At 46.9% G+C, this 22,685-nt stretch overlaps 1 protein-coding gene across 2 annotated transcripts in view; it reads left to right on the forward strand.

The window, feature by feature from the left end:
- Window positions 1-22,685, forward strand: part of magixa (MAGI family member, X-linked a) — a 98,669-nt gene that overhangs the window by 52,350 nt on the left and 23,634 nt on the right. For both annotated transcript variants that reach the window (XM_075475883.1, XM_075475882.1), the window contains exon 17: window positions 8,521-8,715. In XM_075475883.1, coding sequence (XP_075331998.1) covers window positions 8,521-8,715 — 195 coding nt within the window. The remainder of the gene's footprint in view (window positions 1-8,520; window positions 8,716-22,685) is intronic.

The raw sequence follows: 22,685 nt of genomic DNA on the forward strand, positions 1-22,685 counted from the left end.
GGACATATCAGGACATATCAGGACATATCAGGATGTATCAGGACATATCATGATGTATCAGGACATATCAGGACATATCAGGACATATCAGGACATATCAGGACATATCATGATGTATCAGGACATATCATGATGTATCAGGACATATCATGATGTATCAGGACATATCATGATGTATCAGGACATATCAGGACATATCAGGACATATCAGGATGTATCAGGACATATCAGGACATATCAGGACATATCAGGACATATCAGGATGTATCAGGACATATCAGGACGTATCAGGACGTATCAGGACATATCATGATGTATCAGGACATATCAGGACGTATCAGGACATATCAGGACGTATCAGGACGTATCAGGACGTATCAGGACATATCAGGACATATCATGATGTATCAGGACATATCATGATGTATCAGGACATATCATGATGTATCAGGACATATCATGATGTATCAGGACATATCAGGACATATCAGGATGTATCAGGACATATCAGGACATATCATGATGTATCAGGACATATCAGGACATATCAGGACATATCAGGACATATCAGGACGTATCAGGACGTATCAGGACGTATCAGGACGTATCAGGACGTATCAGGACATATCAGGACATATCAGGACGTATCAGGATGTATCAGGACATATCAGGACATATCAGGACATATCAGGACGTATCAGGACATATCAGGACATATCAGGACGTATCAGGACATATCAGGATGTATCAGGACATATCAGGACGTATCAGGATGTATCAGGACATATCAGGACATATCATGATGTATCAGGACATATCAGGACATATCAGGACGTATTAGGACATATCAGGACGTATCAGGACATATCAGGACATATCATGATGTATCAGGACATATCAGGACATATCATGATGTATCAGGACATATCAGGACGTATTAGGACATATCAGGATGTATCATGATGTATCAGGACATATCAGGACATATCATGATGTATCAGGACATATCAGGACATATCAGGACGTATTAGGACATATCAGGACGTATCAGGACATATCAGGACATATCAGGACGTATCAGGACATATCAGGACATATCAGGATGTATCAGGACATATCAGGACGTATCAGGACATATCAGGACATATCAGGATGTATCAGGACATATCAGGACATATCAGGACGTATTAGGACATATCAGGATGTATCAGGACATATCAGGACATATCATGATGTATCAGGACATATCAGGACATATCAGGACATATCAGGACATATCAGGACATATCAGGACATATCAGGATGTATCAGGACATATCAGGACGTATCAGGACATATCAGGACATATCAGGATGTATCAGGACATATCAGGACGTATCAGGATGTATCAGGACATATCAGGACATATCAGGACATATCAGGATGTATCAGGACATATCATGATGTATCAGGACATATCAGGACATATCAGGACATATCAGGACGTATCAGGACATATCAGGACATATCAGGATGTATCAGGACATATCAGGATGTATCAGGACATATCAGGACATATCAGGATGTATCAGGACATATCAGGATGTATCAGGACATATCAGGACATATCAGGACATATCAGGATGTATCAGGACGTATCAGGACATATCAGGACATATCAGGACGTATCAGGACGTATCAGGACGTATCAGGACGTATCAGGACGTATCAGGACGTATCAGGATGTATCAGGACATATCAGGACGTATCAGGACGTATCAGGACATATCAGGACATATCAGGACATATCAGGACATATCAGGATGTATCAGGACATATCAGGACATATCAGGACATATCAGGACATATCAGGATGTATCAGGACATATCAGGACATATCAGGACATATCAGGATGTATCAGGACATATCATGATGTATCAGGACATATCAGGACATATCAGGACATATCAGGACGTATCAGGACATATCAGGACATATCAGGATGTATCAGGACATATCAGGATGTATCAGGACATATCAGGACATATCAGGATGTATCAGGACATATCAGGATGTATCAGGACATATCAGGACATATCAGGATGTATCAGGACGTATCAGGACATATCAGGACATATCAGGACATATCAGGACATATCAGGACGTATCAGGACGTATCAGGATGTATCAGGACGTATCAGGACGTATCAGGACATATCAGGACATATCAGGACATATCAGGACGTATCAGGACGTATCAGGACGTATCAGGACATATCAGGACATATCAGGACGTATCAGGACGTATCAGGACATATCAGGACATATCAGGACATATCAGGACGTATCAGGACGTATCAGGACATATCAGGACATATCAGGACATATCAGGACGTATCAGGACATATCAGGATGTATCAGGATGTATCAGGACGTATCAGGACATATCAGGACATATCAGGACATATCAGGACGTATCAGGACGTATCAGGACATATCAGGACATATCAGGACGTATCAGGATGTATCAGGACGTATCAGGACATATCAGGACGTATCAGGACATATCAGGACGTATCAGGACGTATCAGGACATATCAGGACATATCAGGACGTATCAGGACGTATCAGGACATATCAGGACGTATCAAGACGTATTTTCTTTAATTGTTGCTGTTTTCTGGCTAAAGGGATGTGTGTTAATGTGTGTTGATGTGTGTTGATGTGTGTTAATGTGTGTTGATGTGTGTTGATGTGTGTTGATGTGTGTTGATGTGTGTTGATGTGTGTTGATGTGTGTTAATGTGTGTTGATGTGTGTTGATGTGTGTTGATGTGTGTTGATGTGTGTTAATGTGTGTTGATGTGTGTTGTTGTGTGTTGATGTGTGTTGTTGTGTGTTGTTGTGTGTTGATGTGTGTTGTTGTGTGTTGATGTGTGTTGTTGTGTGTTGATGTGTGTTGTGTGTTGTTGATGTGTGTTAATGTGTGTTGATGTGTGTTGATGTGTGTTGATGTGTGTTGATGTGTGTTGATGTGTGTTGATGTGTGGGGTATGACGTGCATGTGTGTGTTACGTAACACAACATCTATGTCCAGATGTGCCGCCTGGTTCCAGCTGTTACAACACAAACAAACAACGCTCTCTGAGCTTTGCTCCATTCAAAAAAAAAAGAAAAAAAAAGAATCTGATTTAGATTTGCTGCATGTTGTTAGCAGAGCAGCTGTTACCAGTTCTCTGGGATTCAGGTGGGTTTGGGTGACTGGACTGAGGAGCTAACTGTAAGCTACCTGGTGCAGCTAACTCAAACTGGATACAAAGCTTGGTTATGTTTGGTCATCCAAACTACCACTAATAACATATATCACAATAAATGTATAGTTAAAGGCACCTACTGTATACCTGTAATTACACAAATGAATAACAGAACTTTGAGCTAACTCAACCTGAAGCTATATAGGCAACTCTAAAGCTAACTCTGAGCCAGTACTAACAGCTGTTTGCAATGGAAACTAGCTAAGGCCTGAATCTAAAGATGCTAAATGTTGTTAGTTCATGTGATGACAATTGTTTGGCCAAAAAGTTTTTGGAACAACACAATGACTTTGTTAGCAACAAAGCCAAAAGCTAATCTCACTGGACCTTTGATCGATTGTCTGATGGATTTAAAGCTAAAATGAACAAACTTTGACAGAGAAGCTAATGCTAACATGTTGGAGGGCAGATTATACTCTTGGGGCTTCAGATTCCACCTTTTGTGGACCTTTTATGTTCTCCAGGGTTTAATTTCTTCCCTGCTACACCGTTGCATTGCGTTATTTGTTGCCTTTCTTCTTCTGCTCATTCCCTCGTTAGGATTCAGTTTGTAGTTTCTGTTCCTGCTTTGGCAGCATTTTGGAAATATATATATATGTATATATATTATATTAATATATATATATTAATATAATATATAATTTATATATATATTATATTAATATATATATATTCCATCCATCCATTATTTTCCGCTGGTCCGGGGGTCGGGTCGCGGGGGCAGCAGCTTCAGCAGAGAGACCCAGACGTCCCTGTCCCCGGCCACTTCCTCCAGCTCTTCTAGGGGGACCCCGAGGCGTTCCCAGGCCAGCCGAGAGACATAGTCTCTCCAACGTGTCCTGGGTCTTCCCCGGGGCCTCCTCCCAGTGGGACGGGCCCGGAACACCTCACCGGGGTGGCGTCCAGGAGGCATCCTAACCAGATGCCCGAGCCACCTCATCTGACTCCTCTGGATGCGGAGGAGCAGCGGTTCTATTAATATATATATATATATTAATATATATATATCTATATATATATAGATATATATATATCTATATATATATAGATATATATATATACATATACATACATATTGTCCTATGGATACCCTAACCCTATGAAGAATGAATGTCAGTTAGGTAGCAGCTACCAGCTCTTTAACAGCCATGTCAGTTTTTCAGCTGCTGTGTAATTGAAGCGTAATTAATTAACTAGGTCACTCACTACATTGGGTTTTTTTTATGTAAGGATGGCGTATTTAACTATAATAGAGTATTTAGTCTGAGATCCTGCTGCTCTCGTGTGACACTCAGAGGTTTTAGAAGCTTAAATATTGGACGTCCAAGAACAAATTCCATGAAACCATTTGAAGATTTTTGTAAATGAGCTCAAACATTTCTGGTCATTCACGTTTCTGACACGTTTGTGGTTCACAAACTTCTTCTTTCTCTGACACGTTTGTGGTTCACAAACTTCTTCTTTCTCTGACGCAGAGCTGGAAGTCTGAGCGTGTTTTTTTCTACTTCTTCGATGGCTGAACATTTGGGCATTTCTGTTTCTTCGTTGCTGTAATTTTCACTGCGATGTTGAATTATTTGTGATGAAAACGGCTTCATTTCTAAAGCGTTTATGTAAGATTTATAACAGTGAAGCTAATGCTAAAGCTAATGCACAGAAATGTGTTTGTGTGCAGTGTGGGTGGTGACTCCACAGCTGTAAACATCTGGTCTCTGGAGCTGAATTTAAAGTATTTAATCTAATTTTCCGTTATATTTAAGGAGTCCTGAGGCACTCGGTGTGTGTGCACTGTTGTGCATGCTGAATGGGAAATGTTAAACTTCCTTTTTATAGTAGCTTTTATCCATAATTCAGCAGCCTGAGTGTGCGTTTGACAAACCGAAGCGCAGATGAGTCTTCGCTTCATCGTGCTGTGAAATTGGACGGACACGTTTGTTTGTCTTTCAGCACTCGTGAGGACACTTTGGACTGTAAACCAACTCTGGACCCCCCAAACAGACCTCTGAGGGTCTGTTCCAGAGTGAAAAGCAACAACAACTTCTCTGACATGTCTTAACTGCTCTGTTCATGGCAGCTGTGAAGAAAAAGAATCCACGGCGACACTTTTTTACTGTTGAATTTCTTATGATCCACGTCTGAAACCTGGTTTCTGTTAAGGAGGAGTCCCAGTTAGTCTGGAAAGATAGTTTAATAACGTGTAAGAAAGCCCTTCGTAAAGCTAGAACTGCTTATTATTAGGGCTGGGCGAGTTAACTCGTTATTATCACGTTAACTTGTTAATTTTTTTTTTTTTTTATCTCAATCTGTGTTTCTGTTAAATATCCTCTTGAAGATAAATTATTCAATTTCTCTCCTTTTTACCGGAGAATGACATCTTTTTTTTTTTGTTAATTATTTAACGCAGATAAATATTTTATGGCGCATTAGCGCAGGTTTTATTATTGTAAAAGTCTGTTGAATGCATCACATTCACACAGTTACAGCAAACACCACGAAGCATGGAGGAATAAAATAAAGATAAACTAGCAGCTAACATCACCGCTACAGGTGTGAAGCTAACGGAGCTACTTCCTGTTTTACCTGTTTCAACATAAAAGGCAGGTTTATCTGTACGGCACAATTCAACAACAAGGCGATTCAAAGTGCTTTACAGAGACATTAAAACAGTAGAAATAAAAAGCATGATTTAAGTTTTAAACAAAAAAGAAAGAGATAAGAACAATAGATAAAATCAAAATAAAAAGTTTTGAAACTCAAGCTTCAGATTTGGAGCTTTATTCAGATGCAGCTGAAAACAGGTGTGTCTTTAACCTGGAGTGTTTCATAAAAGCACGTATTTCAAAATGAATTAAAAAACTTCTGCATTCACAGCCAAGTTGAATTGTCTTCTCAGCGTAGTAGTTCCAGTCTAAAATATCACTTAAAGGCAAAACACACAACTGATAGCAGCAAGTCATTCAAGGAAACAGACAGTGGAGCGAGGCTTCTACATAAAAACTACAGAAAGATGCTGATGTTAAAAGTGTGTTTGCACAACAAATGTTATGGCACTTTCATTCATATGGCAGCACATTTAAAATAAAGCTAAATGCTAAAAGCTATACGCTACTTTTGGATTCATTTTTGGATTCTGCGTACAAATGAGATTAATTGTGATTAATCAGGGAAATCATGTGATTAATTAGATTAAACATTTTAATCGCTGCCCAGCCCTGCTTATTATTCATCATTGATAGAAGAGAGTAAGAACAATCCCAGGTTTCTCTTCAGCGCTGTAGCCAGTCTGACTAAGAGTCCGAGCTCTGCTGAGCCAGTTTAACTCTCAGCAGTGATGATTTCATGAGCTTCTGTATCAATAAAATTGTTTCTATTAGAGAGAAGATTGATGGAGTCCTTCCCACTACTATCAGTGATGTATCATCTTCGTAATATTGTTGAAATCAGGAACATCCTAGGCTGGTTTAAGTCATATTTATCTGATAGATTTCAGTTTGTTCTTGTAAATGAGGAATCTTCTGGAGCCGATGGTCCGGTGGCATCCGGGAAGTTAGAGGAGCAACAAGTGGTGGATTTAACCTCCAGTGATGAAATATCCAGTGAAACATGTTTCAGCTCCACTCAGCCAGAGTCGGGTGTCAGAGGGGAGCTTTGCAGGCAGTTTTAGGGCAGATGAGCTGAATTTACCTCCACAGGTTAATATTTTAGTGGTTTCCTATCTGCAGCTGATCTGAAGTCAGGAGGAACCGTTCCACAGAATGTTCTGATGCATGATTCATGAAGTTAGCTGCAGGGAGCTCAAAGCCCACATTCAGCCCACATTCAGCCCACATTCGGCCCACATTCAGCCCACATTCGGCCCACCTTCGGCCCACATTCAGCCCACATTCAGCCCACATTCAGCCCACATTCAGCCCACATTCGGCCCACCTTCGGCCCACATTCAGCCCACATTCAGCCCACATTCAGCCCACATTCAGCCCACATTCGGCCCACATTCAGCCCACATTCAGCCCACATTCAGCCCACATTCAGCCCACATTCAGCCCACATTCAGCCCACATTCAGCCCACATTCAGCCCACATTCAGCCCACATTCAGCCCACCTTCGGCCCACATTCAGCCCACATTCGGCCCACATTCAGCCCACATTCGGCCCACATTCGGCCCACATTCAGCCCACATTCAGCCCACATTCGGCCCACCTTCGGCCCACATTCGGCCCACATTCAGCCCACATTCAGCCCACATTCGGCCCACATTCGGCCCACATTCAGCCCACATTCAGCCCACATTCGGCCCACCTTCGGCCCACTTTCGGCCCACATTCGGCCCACATTCAGCCCACATTCTGCCCACATTCAGCCCACATTCTGCCCACATTCAGCCCACATTCAGCCCACATTCGGCCCACATTCAGCCCACATTCAGCCCACATTCAGCCCACATTCGGCCCACATTCGGCCCACTTTCGGCCCACCTTCGGCCCCCGACCTTCTGTTTGAACAGCGTTAAACACACAGACTTTGAGCTTCTCCACTTTAAAGAAGCAGGTGGTGTTTTTTCCTGCCTCAGCCCATTCTCTGAACCCTGTGTTTGTTCCGGTCCTGCTGGGTCCAGTTTGTTTGTTCAGCAGCTCACATGCAGGATTCCTCACGTTCACACGGCCGGCCTGCAGAGACCTGCAGAAAGCAGCTTCCATCAGGAAGTTCTGACCCGTCCCACTGATCACTTTGATCACAGCTCTGCTTCTCTCTGAGCTCACTTCACTTCTTTACACTAAACTCTGCAGACAGCTGCTCATGTGAGGCTGAAACTCTTTTTCTTTCTCATTTGTCGTGTTTCTTTGTTCTCAGATTAATTTCTCTGAAGCAGAAAATCTTTCTGGGAACCCCCCCCCCTCCTCCTGTGTGTATGTGCTGGGATATAAATGCTTTTATACCCACTGCTGAACTCAAAGAGCAGCTTTTTCAGTTGTAGACGCTCAGAAAATGAATCTAAATGAGGGAAATGTCCTCAGAAGTGTGGAACTCTGAGTGATTGTGTGTGTTTGAAGCTGAGAGTCTCTGTTAGTGGAGTAAACTCCCCCTGATGTTCGACTCTGTGAGCAGAACCAGAGCCCAGTTCAGCTGCTGCTCGATGTTTTCCTGTTTCACAGATGATGATGTTGTTTCACTTCAGTTCTGATGTTCTAAGCTGTGATTGGCTGACACCCCCCTGTCTCTGCAGCCCCCTCCCTGATGTCCCATCGCTTCGTGACGGTGCGGCGAGGAAGCCCGGCAGCCCGCAGCGGGCAGGTTCAGCCCGGAGACCAGCTGGAGGCGGTGGAGGGTCGGCCCGTCGCCGGCCTGCAGCACCGGGACCTGGCCCAGATCCTGAGGAGGGCGGGAAACACGCTGAGGCTGAGTCTGACGCCCCGGCAGCGTACGGTGACACGCACACGCCAACCATCCAACTGACACGCCAACAATCCAACTGACACGCCAACAATCCAACTGACACGCCAACAATCCAACTCACACGCCAACAATCCAACTGACACGCCAACAATCCAACTCACACGCCAACAATCCAACTCACACGCCAACAATCCAACTCACACGCCAACAATCCAACTCACACGCCAACAATCCAACTGACACGCCAACAATCCAACTCACACGCCAACAATCCAACTCACACGCCAACAATCCAACTCACACGCCATCAATCCAACTGACACGCCAGCAATCCAACTGACACGCCAACAATCCAACTCACACGCCAACAATCTAACTGACACGCCAACAATCCAACTCACACGCCAACAATCCAACTCACACGCCAACAATCCAACTCACACGCCAACAATCCAACTGACACGCCAACAATCCAACTGACACGCAAACAATCCAACTGACACGCCAACAATCCAACTGACACGCCAACAATCCAACTGACACGCCAACAATCCAACTCACACGCCAACAATCCAACTCACACGCCAACAATCCAACTGACACGCCATCAATCCAACTCACACGCCAACAATCCAACTGACACGCCAACAATCCAACTGACACGCCAACAATCCAACTGACACGCCAACAATCCAACTGACACGCCATCAATCCAACTGACACGCCAACAATCCAACTGACACGCCAACAATCCAACTCACACGCCATCAATCCAACTCACACGCCAACAATCCAACTCACACGCCAACAATCCAACTGACACGCCATCAATCCAACTCACACGCCAACAATCCAACTGACACACCAACACTCCAACTCACACGCCAACAATCCAACTGACACGCCAACAATCCAACTCACACGCCAACAATCCAACTGACACGCCATCAATCTAACTCACACGCCAACAATCCAACTGACACGCCAACAATCCAACTCACACGCCAACAATCCAACTCACACGCCAACAATCCAAAACACACGCCAACAATCCAACTCACACGCCATCAATCCAACTGACACGCCAACAATCCAACTGACACGCCAACAATCCAACTGACACGCCAACAATCCAACTGACACGCCATCAATCCAACTCACACGCCATCAATCCAACTGACACGCCAACAATCCAACTCACACGCCAACAATCCAACTCACACGCCAACAATCCAACTCACACGCCAACAATCCAACTCACACGCCAACAATCCAACTGACACGCCAACAATCCAACTGACACGCCAACAATCCAACTGACACGCCAACAATCCAACTCACACGCCATCAATCCAACTGACACGCCAACAATCCAACTGACACGCCAACAATCCAACTCACACGCCATCAATCCAACTCACACGCCAACAATCCAACTCACACGCCAACAATCCAACTGACACGCCATCAATCCAACTCACACGCCAACAATCCAACTGACACACCATCAATCCAACTCACACGCCAACAATCCAACTGACACGCCATCAATCCAACTCACACGCCAACAATCCAACTCACACGCCAACAATCCAACTGACACGCCATCAATCCAACTCACACGCCAACAATCCAACTCACACGCCAACAATCCAACTGACACGCCATCAATCCAACTCACACGCCAACAATCCAACTGACACGCCAACAATCCAACTCACACGCCAACAATCCAACTGACACGCCATCAATCTAACTCACACGCCAACAATCCAACTGACACGCCAACAATCCAACTGACACGCCATCAATCTAACTCACACGCCAACAATCCAACTCACACGCCAACAATCCAACTCACACGCCAACAATCCAACTGACACGCCAACAATCCAACTCACACGCCAACAATCCAACTCACACGCCATCAATCCAACTGACACGCCAACAATCCAACTGACACGCCAACAATCCAACTGACACGCCAACAATCCAACTGACACGCCATCAATCCAACTCACACGCCATCAATCCAACTCACACGCCAACAATCCAACTCACACGCCATCAATCCAACTGACACGCCAACAATCCAACTGACACGCCAACAATCCAACTGACACGCCAACAATCCAACTGACACGCCAACAATCCAACTCACACGCCAACAATCCAACTCACACGCCAACAATCCAACTGACACGCCAACAATCCAACTCACACGCCAACAATCCAACTCACACGCCAACAATCCAACTCACACGCCAACAATCCAACTCACACGCCAACAATCCAACTCACACGCCATCAATCCAACTGACACGCCAACAATCCAACTGACACGCCAACAATCCAACTGACACGCCAACAATCCAACTCACACGCCAACAATCCAACTGACACGCCAACAATCCAACTCACACGCCAACAATCCAACTCACACGCCAACAATCCAACTGACACACCAACAATCCAACTGACACACCAACAATCCAACTGACACGCCATCAATCCAACTGACACGCCAACAATCCAACTCACACGCCATCAATCCAACTGACACGCCAACAATCCAACTGACACGCCAACAATCCAACTGACACGCCATCAATCCAACTCACACGCCAACAATCCAACTGACACGCCAACAATCCAACTCACACGCCAACAATCCAACTCACACGCCAACAATCCAACTCACACGCCATCAATCCAACTCACACGCCAACAATCCAACTGACACGCCAACAATCCAACTCACATGCTATCAATCCAACTGACACGCCAACAATCCAACTCACACGCCATCAATCCAACTGACACGCCAACAATCCAACTCACACGCCAACAATCCAACTCACACGCCAACAATCCAACTCACACGCCAACAATCCAACTGACACGCCAACAATCCAACTCACACGCCAACAATCCAACTGACACGCCAACAATCCAACTGACACGCCAACAATCCAACTCACACGCCAACAATCCAACTCACACGCCAACAATCCAACTGACACACCAACAATCCAACTGACACGCCAACAATCCAACTGACACGCCAACAATCCAACTGACACGCCAACAATCCAACTCACACGCCATCAATCCAACTCACACGCCAACAATCCAACTGACACGCCAACAATCCAACTGACACGCCATCAATCCAACTCACACGCCAACAATCCAACTCACACGCCAACAATCCAACTGACACGCCAACAATCCAACTCACACGCCAACAATCCAACTCACACGTCAACAATCCAACTGACACGCCAAAAATCCAACTCACACGCCATCAATCCAACTGACACGCCAACAATCCAACTCACACGCCAACAATCCAACTGACACGCCATCAATCCAACTGACACGCCAACAATCCAACTGACACGCCAACAATCCAACTCACATGCCATCAATCCAACTGACACGCCATCAATCCAACTGACACGCCAACAATCCAACTCACACGCCATCAATCCAACTCACACGCCAACAATCCAACTCACACGCCAACAATCCAACTGACACGCCAACAATCTAACTCACACGCCAACAATCCAACTCACACGCCAACAATCCAACTCACACGCCAACAATCCAACTCACACGCCAACAATCCAACTCACACGCCATCAATCCAACTCACACGCCAACAATCCAACTCACACGCCATCAATCCAACTGACACGCCAACAATCCAACTGACACGCCAACAATCCAACTGACACGCCATCAATCCAACTCACACGACCATTAATCCAACTCACACGCCAACAATCCAACTCACACGCCAACAATCCAACTCACACGTCAACAATCCAACTGACACGCCAAAAATCCAACTCACACGCCATCAATCCAACTGACACGCCAACAATCCAACTCACACGCCAACAATCCAACTGACACGCCATCAATCCAACTGACACGCCAACAATCCAACTGACACGCCAACAATCCAACTCACATGCCATCAATCCAACTGACACGCCATCAATCCAACTCACACGCCATCAATCCAACTCACACGCCAACAATCCAACTCACACGCCAACAATCCAACTGACACGCCAACAATCTAACTCACACGCCAACAATCCAACTCACACGCCAACAATCCAACTCACACGCCAACAATCCAACTCACACGCCAACAATCCAACTCACACGCCATCAATCCAACTCACACGCCAACAATCCAACTCACACGCCATCAATCCAACTGACACGCCAACAATCCAACTGACACGCCAACAATCCAACTGACACGCCATCAATCCAACTCACACGACCATTAATCCAACTCACACGCCAACAATCCAACTCACACGCCAACAATCCAACTGACACGCCAACAATCCAACTCACACGCCAACAATCCAACTCACACGCCAACAATCCAACTCACACGCCATCAATCCAACTGACACGCCAACAATCAAACTGACACGCCAACAATCCAACTCACACGCCAACAATCAAACTGACACGCCAACAATCCAACTCACACGCCAACAATCCAACTCACACGCCAACAATCCAACTCACACGCCATCAATCCAACTGACACGCCAACAATCCAACTGACACGCCATCAATCCAACTGACACGCCATCAATCCAACTGACACGCCAACAATCCAACTCACACGCCAACAATCCAACTGACACGCCATCAATCCAACTGACACGCCAACAATCCAACTCACACGCCATCAATCCAACTGACACGCCATCAATCCAACTGACACGCCATCAATCCAACTGACACGTCAACAATCCAACTGACACGCCATCAATCCAACTGACACGCCAACAATCCAACTCACACGCCAACAATCCAACTCACACGCCAACAATCCAACTCACACGCCAACAATCCAACTGACACGCCATCAATCCAACTCACACGCCAACAATCCAACTGACACGCCATCAATCCAACTGACACGCCAACAATCCAACTCACACGCCAACAATCCAACTCACACGCCAACAATCCAACTGACACGCCAATAATCCAACTCACACGCCAACAATCCAACTCACATGCTATCAATCCAACTGACACGCCATCAATCCAACTGACACGCCAACAATCCAACTCACACGCCAACAATCCAACTCACACGCAAACAATCCAACTGACACGCCAACAATCCAACTCACACGCCATCAATCCAACTGACACGCCAACAATCCAACTGACACGCCAACAATCCAACTCACACGCCATCAATCCAACTCACACGCCAACAATCCAACTCACACGCCAACAATCCAACTGACACGCCATCAATCCAACTCACACGCCAACAATCCAACTGACACACCAACACTCCAACTCACACGCCAACAATCCAACTGACACGCCAACAATCCAACTCACACGCCAACAATCCAACTGACACGCCATCAATCTAACTCACACGCCAACAATCCAACTGACACGCCAACAATCCAACTGACACGCCATCAATCTAACTCACACGCCAACAATCCAACTCACACGCCAACAATCCAACTCACACGCCAACAATCCAACTGACACGCCAAAAATCCAACTCACACGCCAACAATCCAACTCACACGCCATCAATCCAACTGACACGCCAACAATCCAACTGACACGCCAACAATCCAACTGACACGCCAACAATCCAACTGACACGCCATCAATCCAACTCACACGCCATCAATCCAACTGACACGCCAACAATCCAACTCACACGCCATCAATCTAACTCACACGCCAACAATCCAACTGACACGCCAACAATCCAACTGACACGCCATCAATCTAACTCACACGCCAACAATCCAACTCACACGCCAACAATCCAACTCACACGCCAACAATCCAACTGACACGCCAAAAATCCAACTCACACGCCAACAATCCAACTCACACGCCATCAATCCAACTGACACGCCAACAATCCAACTGACACGCCAACAATCCAACTGACACGCCAACAATCCAACTGACACGCCATCAATCCAACTCACACGCCATCAATCCAACTGACACGCCAACAATCCAACTCACACGCCATCAATCCAACTGACACGCCAACAATCCAACTGACACGCCAACAATCCAACTGACACGCCAACAATCCAACTGACACGCCAACAATCCAACTCACACGCCAACAATCCAACTCACACGCCAACAATCCAACTGACACGCCAACAATCCAACTCACACGCCAACAATCCAACTCACACGCCAACAATCCAACTCACACGCCAACAATCCAACTCACACGCCAACAATCCAACTCACACGCCATCAATCCAACTGACACGCCAACAATCCAACTGACACGCCAACAATCCAACTCACACGCCAACAATCCAACTCACACGCCAACAATCCAACTGACACGCCAACAATCCAACTCACACGCCAACAATCCAACTCACACGCCAACAATCCAACTGACACACCAACAATCCAACTGACACGCCATCAATCCAACTGACACGCCAACAATCCAACTCACACGCCATCAATCCAACTGACACGCCAACAATCCAACTGACACGCCAACAATCCAACTGACACGCCATCAATCCAACTCACACGCCAACAATCCAACTGACACGCCAACAATCCAACTCACACGCCAACAATCCAACTCACACGCCATCAATCCAACTCACACGCCAACAATCCAACTGACACGCCAACAATCCAACTCACATGCTATCAATCCAACTGACACGCCAACAATCCAACTCACACGCCATCAATCCAACTCACACGCCAACAATCCAACTCACACGCCAACAATCCAACTCACACGCCAACAATCCAACTGACACGCCAACAATCCAACTGACACGCCAACAATCCAACTGACACGCCAACAATCCAACTCACACGCCAACAATCCAACTCACACGCCAACAATCCAACTCACACGCCAACAATCCAACTCACACGCCAACAATCCAACTGACACGCCAACAATCCAACTCACACGCCAACAATCCAACTGACACGCCAACAATCCAACTGACACGCCAACAATCCAACTCACACGCCAACAATCCAACTCACACGCCAACAATCCAACTGACACACCAACAATCCAACTGACACGCCAACAATCCAACTGACACGCCAACAATCCAACTGACACGCCAACAATCCAACTCACACGCCATCAATCCAACTCACACGCCAACAATCCAACTGACACGCCAACAATCCAACTGACACGCCATCAATCCAACTCACACGCCAACAATCCAACTCACACGCCAACAATCCAACTGACACGCCAACAATCCAACTCACACGCCAACAATCCAACTCACACGTCAACAATCCAACTGACACGCCAAAAATCCAACTCACACGCCATCAATCCAACTGACACGCCAACAATCCAACTCACACGCCAACAATCCAACTGACACGCCATCAATCCAACTGACACGCCAACAATCCAACTGACACGCCAACAATCCAACTCACATGCCATCAATCCAACTGACACGCCATCAATCCAACTGACACGCCAACAATCCAACTCACACGCCATCAATCCAACTCACACGCCAACAATCCAACTCACACGCCAACAATCCAACTGACACGCCAACAATCTAACTCACACGCCAACAATCCAACTCACACGCCAACAATCCAACTCACACGCCAACAATCCAACTCACACGCCAACAATCCAACTCACACGCCATCAATCCAACTCACACGCCAACAATCCAACTCACACGCCATCAATCCAACTGACACGCCAACAATCCAACTGACACGCCAACAATCCAACTGACACGCCATCAATCCAACTCACACGACCATTAATCCAACTCACACGCCAACAATCCAACTCACACGCCAACAATCCAACTCACACGTCAACAATCCAACTGACACGCCAAAAATCCAACTCACACGCCATCAATCCAACTGACACGCCAACAATCCAACTCACACGCCAACAATCCAACTGACACGCCATCAATCCAACTGACACGCCAACAATCCAACATACACGCCAACAATCCAACTCACATGCCATCAATCCAACTGACACGCCATCAATCCAACTGACACGCCAACAATCCAACTCACACGCCATCAATCCAACTCACACGCCAACAATCCAACTCACACGCCAACAATCCAACTGACACGCCAACAATCTAACTCACACGCCAACAATCCAACTCACACGCCAACAATCCAACTCACACGCCAACAATCCAACTCACACGCCAACAATCCAACTCACACGCCATCAATCCAACTCACACGCCAACAATCCAACTCACACGCCATCAATCCAACTGACACGCCAACAATCCAACTGACACGCCAACAATCCAACTGACACGCCATCAATCCAACTCACACGACCATTAATCCAACTCACACGCCAACAATCCAACTCACACGCCAACAATCCAACTGACACGCCAACAATCCAACTCACACGCCAACAATCCAACTCACACGCCAACAATCCAACTCACACGCCATCAATCCAACTGACACGCCAACAATCAAACTGACACGCCAACAATCCAACTCACACGCCAACAATCAAACTGACACGCCAACAATCCAACTCACACGCCAACAATCCAACTCACACGCCAACAATCCAACTCACACGCCATCAATCCAACTGACACGCCAACAATCCAACTCACACGCCATCAATCCAACTGACACGCCATCAATCCAACTGACACGCCAACAATCCAACTCACACGCCAACAATCCAACTGACACGCCATCAATCCAACTGACACGCCAACAATCCAACTCACACGCCATCAATCCAACTGACACGCCATCAATCCAACTGACACGCCATCAATCCAACTGACACGCCAACAATCCAACTGACACGCCATCAATCCAACTGACACGCCATCAATCCAACTCACACGCCAACAATCCAACTCACACGCCAACAATCCAACTCACACGCCAACAATCCAACTGACACGCCAACAATCCAACTCACACGCCAACAATCCAACTCACATGCTATCAATCCAACTGACACGCCATCAATCCAACTGACACGCCAACAATCCAACTCACACGCCAACAATCCAACTCACACGCAAACAATCCAACTGACACGCCAACAATCCAACTCACACGCCATCAATCCAACTGACACGCCAACAATCCAACTGACACGCCAACAATCCAACTCACACGCCATCAATCCAACTCACACGCCAACAATCCAACTCACACGCCAACAATCCAACTGACACGCCAACAATCCAACTGACACGCCAACAATCCAACTCACACGCCAACAATCCAACTGACACGCCATCAATCTAACTCACACGCCAACAATCCAACTGACACGCCAACAATCCAACTGACACGCCATCAATCTAACTCACACGCCAACAATCCAACTCACACGCCAACAATCCAACTCACACGCCAACAATCCAACTGACACGCCAACAATCCAACTCACACGCCAACAATCCAACTCACACGCCAACAATCCAACTGACACGCCAACAATCCAACTGACACGCCAACAATCCAACTGACACGCCATCAATCCAACTCACACGCCATCAATCCAACTGACACGCCAACAATCCAACTCACACGCCATCAATCCAACTGACACGCCAACAATCCAACTGACACGCCAACAATCCAACTGACACGCCAACAATCCAACTGACACGCCAACAATCCAACTCACACGCCAACAATCCAACTCACACGCCAACAATCCAACTGACACGCCAACAATCCAACTCACACGCCAACAATCCAACTCACACGCCAACAATCCAACTCACACGCCAACAATCCAACTCACACGCCAACAATCCAACTCACACGCCATCAATCCAACTGACACGCCAACAATCCAACTGACACGCCAACAATCCAACTGACACGCCAACAATCCAACTCACACGCCAACAATCCAACTGACACGCCAACAATCCAACTCACACGCCAACAATCCAACTCACACGCCAACAATCCAACTCACACGCCAACAATCCAACTGACACACCAACAATCCAACTGACACGCCATCAATCCAACTGACACGCCAACAATCCAACTCACACGCCATCAATCCAACTGACACGCCAACAATCCAACTGACACGCCAACAATCCAACTGACACGCCATCAATCCAACTCACACGCCAACAATCCAACTGACACGCCAACAATCCAACTCACACGCCAACAATCCAACTCACACGCCATCAATCCAACTCACACGCCAACAATCCAACTGACACGCCAACAATCCAACTCACACGCTATCAATCCAACTGACACGCCAACAATCCAACTCACACGCCATCAATCCAACTGACACGCCAACAATCCAACTCACACGCCAACAATCCAACTGACACGCCAACAATCCAACTCACACGCCAACAATCCAACTGACACGCCAACAATCCAACTGACACGCCAACAATCCAACTCACACGCCAACAATCCAACTCACACGCCAACAATCCAACTGACACACCAACAATCCAACTGACACGCCAACAATCCAACTGACACGCCAACAATCCAACTGACACGCCAACAATCCAACTCACACGCCATCAATCCAACTCACACGCCAACAATCCAACTGACACGCCAACAATCCAACTGACACGCCATCAATCCAACTCACACGCCAACAATCCAACTCACACGCCAACAATCCAACTGACACGCCAACAATCCAACTCACACGCCAACAATCCAACTCACACGTCAACAATCCAACTGACACGCCAAAAATCCAACTCACACGCCATCAATCCAACTGACACGCCAACAATCCAACTCACACGCCAACAATCCAACTGACACGCCATCAATCCAACTGACACGCCAACAATCCAACTGACACGCCAACAATCCAACTCACATGCCATCAATCCAACTGACACGCCATCAATCCAACTGACACGGCAACAATCCAACTCACACGCCATCAATCCAACTCACACGCCAACAATCCAACTCACACGCCAACAATCCAACTGACACGCCAACAATCTAACTCACACGCCAACAATCCAACTCACACGCCAACAATCCAACTCACACGCCAACAATCCAACTCACACGCCATCAATCCAACTCACACGCCAACAATCCAACTCACACGCCATCAATCCAACTGACACGCCAACAATCCAACTGACACGCCAACAATCCAACTGACACGCCATCAATCCAACTCACACGACCATTAATCCAACTCACACGCCAACAATCCAACTCACACGCCAACAATCCAACTCACACGTCAACAATCCAACTGACACGCCAAAAATCCAACTCACACGCCATCAATCCAACTGACACGCCAACAATCCAACTCACACGCCAACAATCCAACTGACACGCCATCAATCCAACTGACACGCCATCAATCCAACTGACACGCCAACAATCCAACTCACACGCCATCAATCCAACTCACACGCCAACAATCCAACTCACACGCCAACAATCCAACTGACACGCCAACAATCTAACTCACACGCCAACAATCCAACTCACACGCCAACAATCCAACTCACACGCCAACAATCCAACTCACACGCCAACAATCCAACTCACACGCCATCAATCCAACTCACACGCCAACAATCCAACTCACACGCCATCAATCCAACTGACACGCCAACAATCCAACTGACACGCCAACAATCCAACTGACACGCCATCAATCCAACTCACACGACCATTAATCCAACTCACACGCCAACAATCCAACTCACACGCCAACAATCCAACTGACACGCCAACAATCCAACTCACACGCCAACAATCCAACTCACACGCCAACAATCCAACTCACACGCCATCAATCCAACTGACACGCCAACAATCAAACTGACACGCCAACAATCCAACTCACACGCCAACAATCAAACTGACACGCCAACAATCCAACTCACACGCCAACAATCCAACTCACACGCCAACAATCCAACTCACACGCCATCAATCCAACTGACACGCCAACAATCCAACTCACACGCCATCAATCCAACTGACACGCCATCAATCCAACTGACACGCCAACAATCCAACTCACACGCCAACAATCCAACTGACACGCCATCAATCCAACTGACACGCCAACAATCCAACTCACACGCCATCAATCCAACTGACACGCCATCAATCCAACTGACACGCCATCAATCCAACTGACACGCCAACAATCCAACTGACACGCCATCAATCCAACTGACACGCCAACAATCCAACTCACACGCCAACAATCCAACTCACACGCCAACAATCCAACTCACACGCCAACAATCCAACTGACACGCCATCAATCCAACTCACACGCCAACAATCCAACTGACATGCCATCAATCCAACTCACACGCCAACAATCCAACTCACACGCCAACAATCCAACTCACACGCCAACAATCCAACTGACACGCCAACAATCCAACTCACACGCCAACAATCCAACTCACATGCTGTCAATCCAACTGACACGCCATCAATCCAACTGACACGCCAACAATCCAACTCACACGCCAACAATCCAACTCACACGCAAACAATCCAACTGACACGCCAACAATCCAACTGACACGCCAACAATCCAACTGACACGCCAACAATCCAACTCACACGCCAACAATCCAACTCACACGCCAACAATCCAACTCACACGCCAACAATCCAACTGACACGCCAACAATCCAACTCACACGCCAACAATCCAACTCACACGCCAACAATCCAACTCACACGCCATCAATCCAACTGACACGCCAGCAATCCAACTGACACGCCAACAATCCAACTCACACGCCAACAATCTAACTGACACGCCAACAATCCAACTCACACGCCAACAATCTAACTGACACGCCAACAATCCAACTCACACGCCAACAATCCAACTCACACGCCAACAATCCAACTCACACGCCAACAATCCAACTCACACGCCAACAATCCAACTGACACGCCATCAATCCAACTCACACGCCAACAATCCAACTCACACGCCAACAATCCAACTCACACGCCAACAATCCAACTGACACGCCAACAATCCAACTCACACGCCAACAATCCAACTCACACGCCAACAATCCAACTCACACGCCAACAATCCAACTGACACGCCATCAATCCAACTCACACGCCAACAATCCAACTCACACGCCAACAATCCAACTCACACGCCAACAATCCAACTCACACGCCAACAATCCAACTCACACGCCAACAATCCAACTGACACGCCAACAATCCAACTGACACGCCAACAATCCAACTGACACGCCATCAATCTAACTCACACGCCAACAATCCAACTGACACGCCAACAATCCAACTGACACGCCATCAATCTAACTCACACGCCAACAATCCAACTCACACGCCAACAATCCAACTCACACGCCATCAATCCAACTCACACGCCAACAATCCAACTCACACGCCAACAATCCAACTGACACGCCAACAATCTAACTCACACGCCAACAATCCAACTCACACGCCAACAATCCAACTCACACGCCAACAATCCAACTCACACGCCAACAATCCAACTCACACGCCATCAATCCAACTCACACGCCAACAATCCAACTCACACGCCATCAATCCAACTGACACGCCAACAATCCAACTGACACGCCAACAATCCAACTGACACGCCAACAATCCAACTGACACGCCATCAATCCAACTCACACGACCATTAATCCAACTCACACGCCAACAATCCAACTCACACGCCAACAATCCAACTCACACGTCAACAATCCAACTGACACGCCAAAAATCCAACTCACACGCCATCAATCCAACTGACACGCCAACAATCCAACTCACACGCCAACAATCCAACTGACACGCCATCAATCCAACTGACACGCCAACAATCCAACTGACACGCCAACAATCCAACTCACATGCCAT

Source organism: Odontesthes bonariensis, chromosome 10 (assembly GCF_027942865.1).
Source record: "Odontesthes bonariensis isolate fOdoBon6 chromosome 10, fOdoBon6.hap1, whole genome shotgun sequence".
Taxonomy (NCBI): Eukaryota; Metazoa; Chordata; class Actinopteri; order Atheriniformes; family Atherinopsidae; genus Odontesthes; species Odontesthes bonariensis.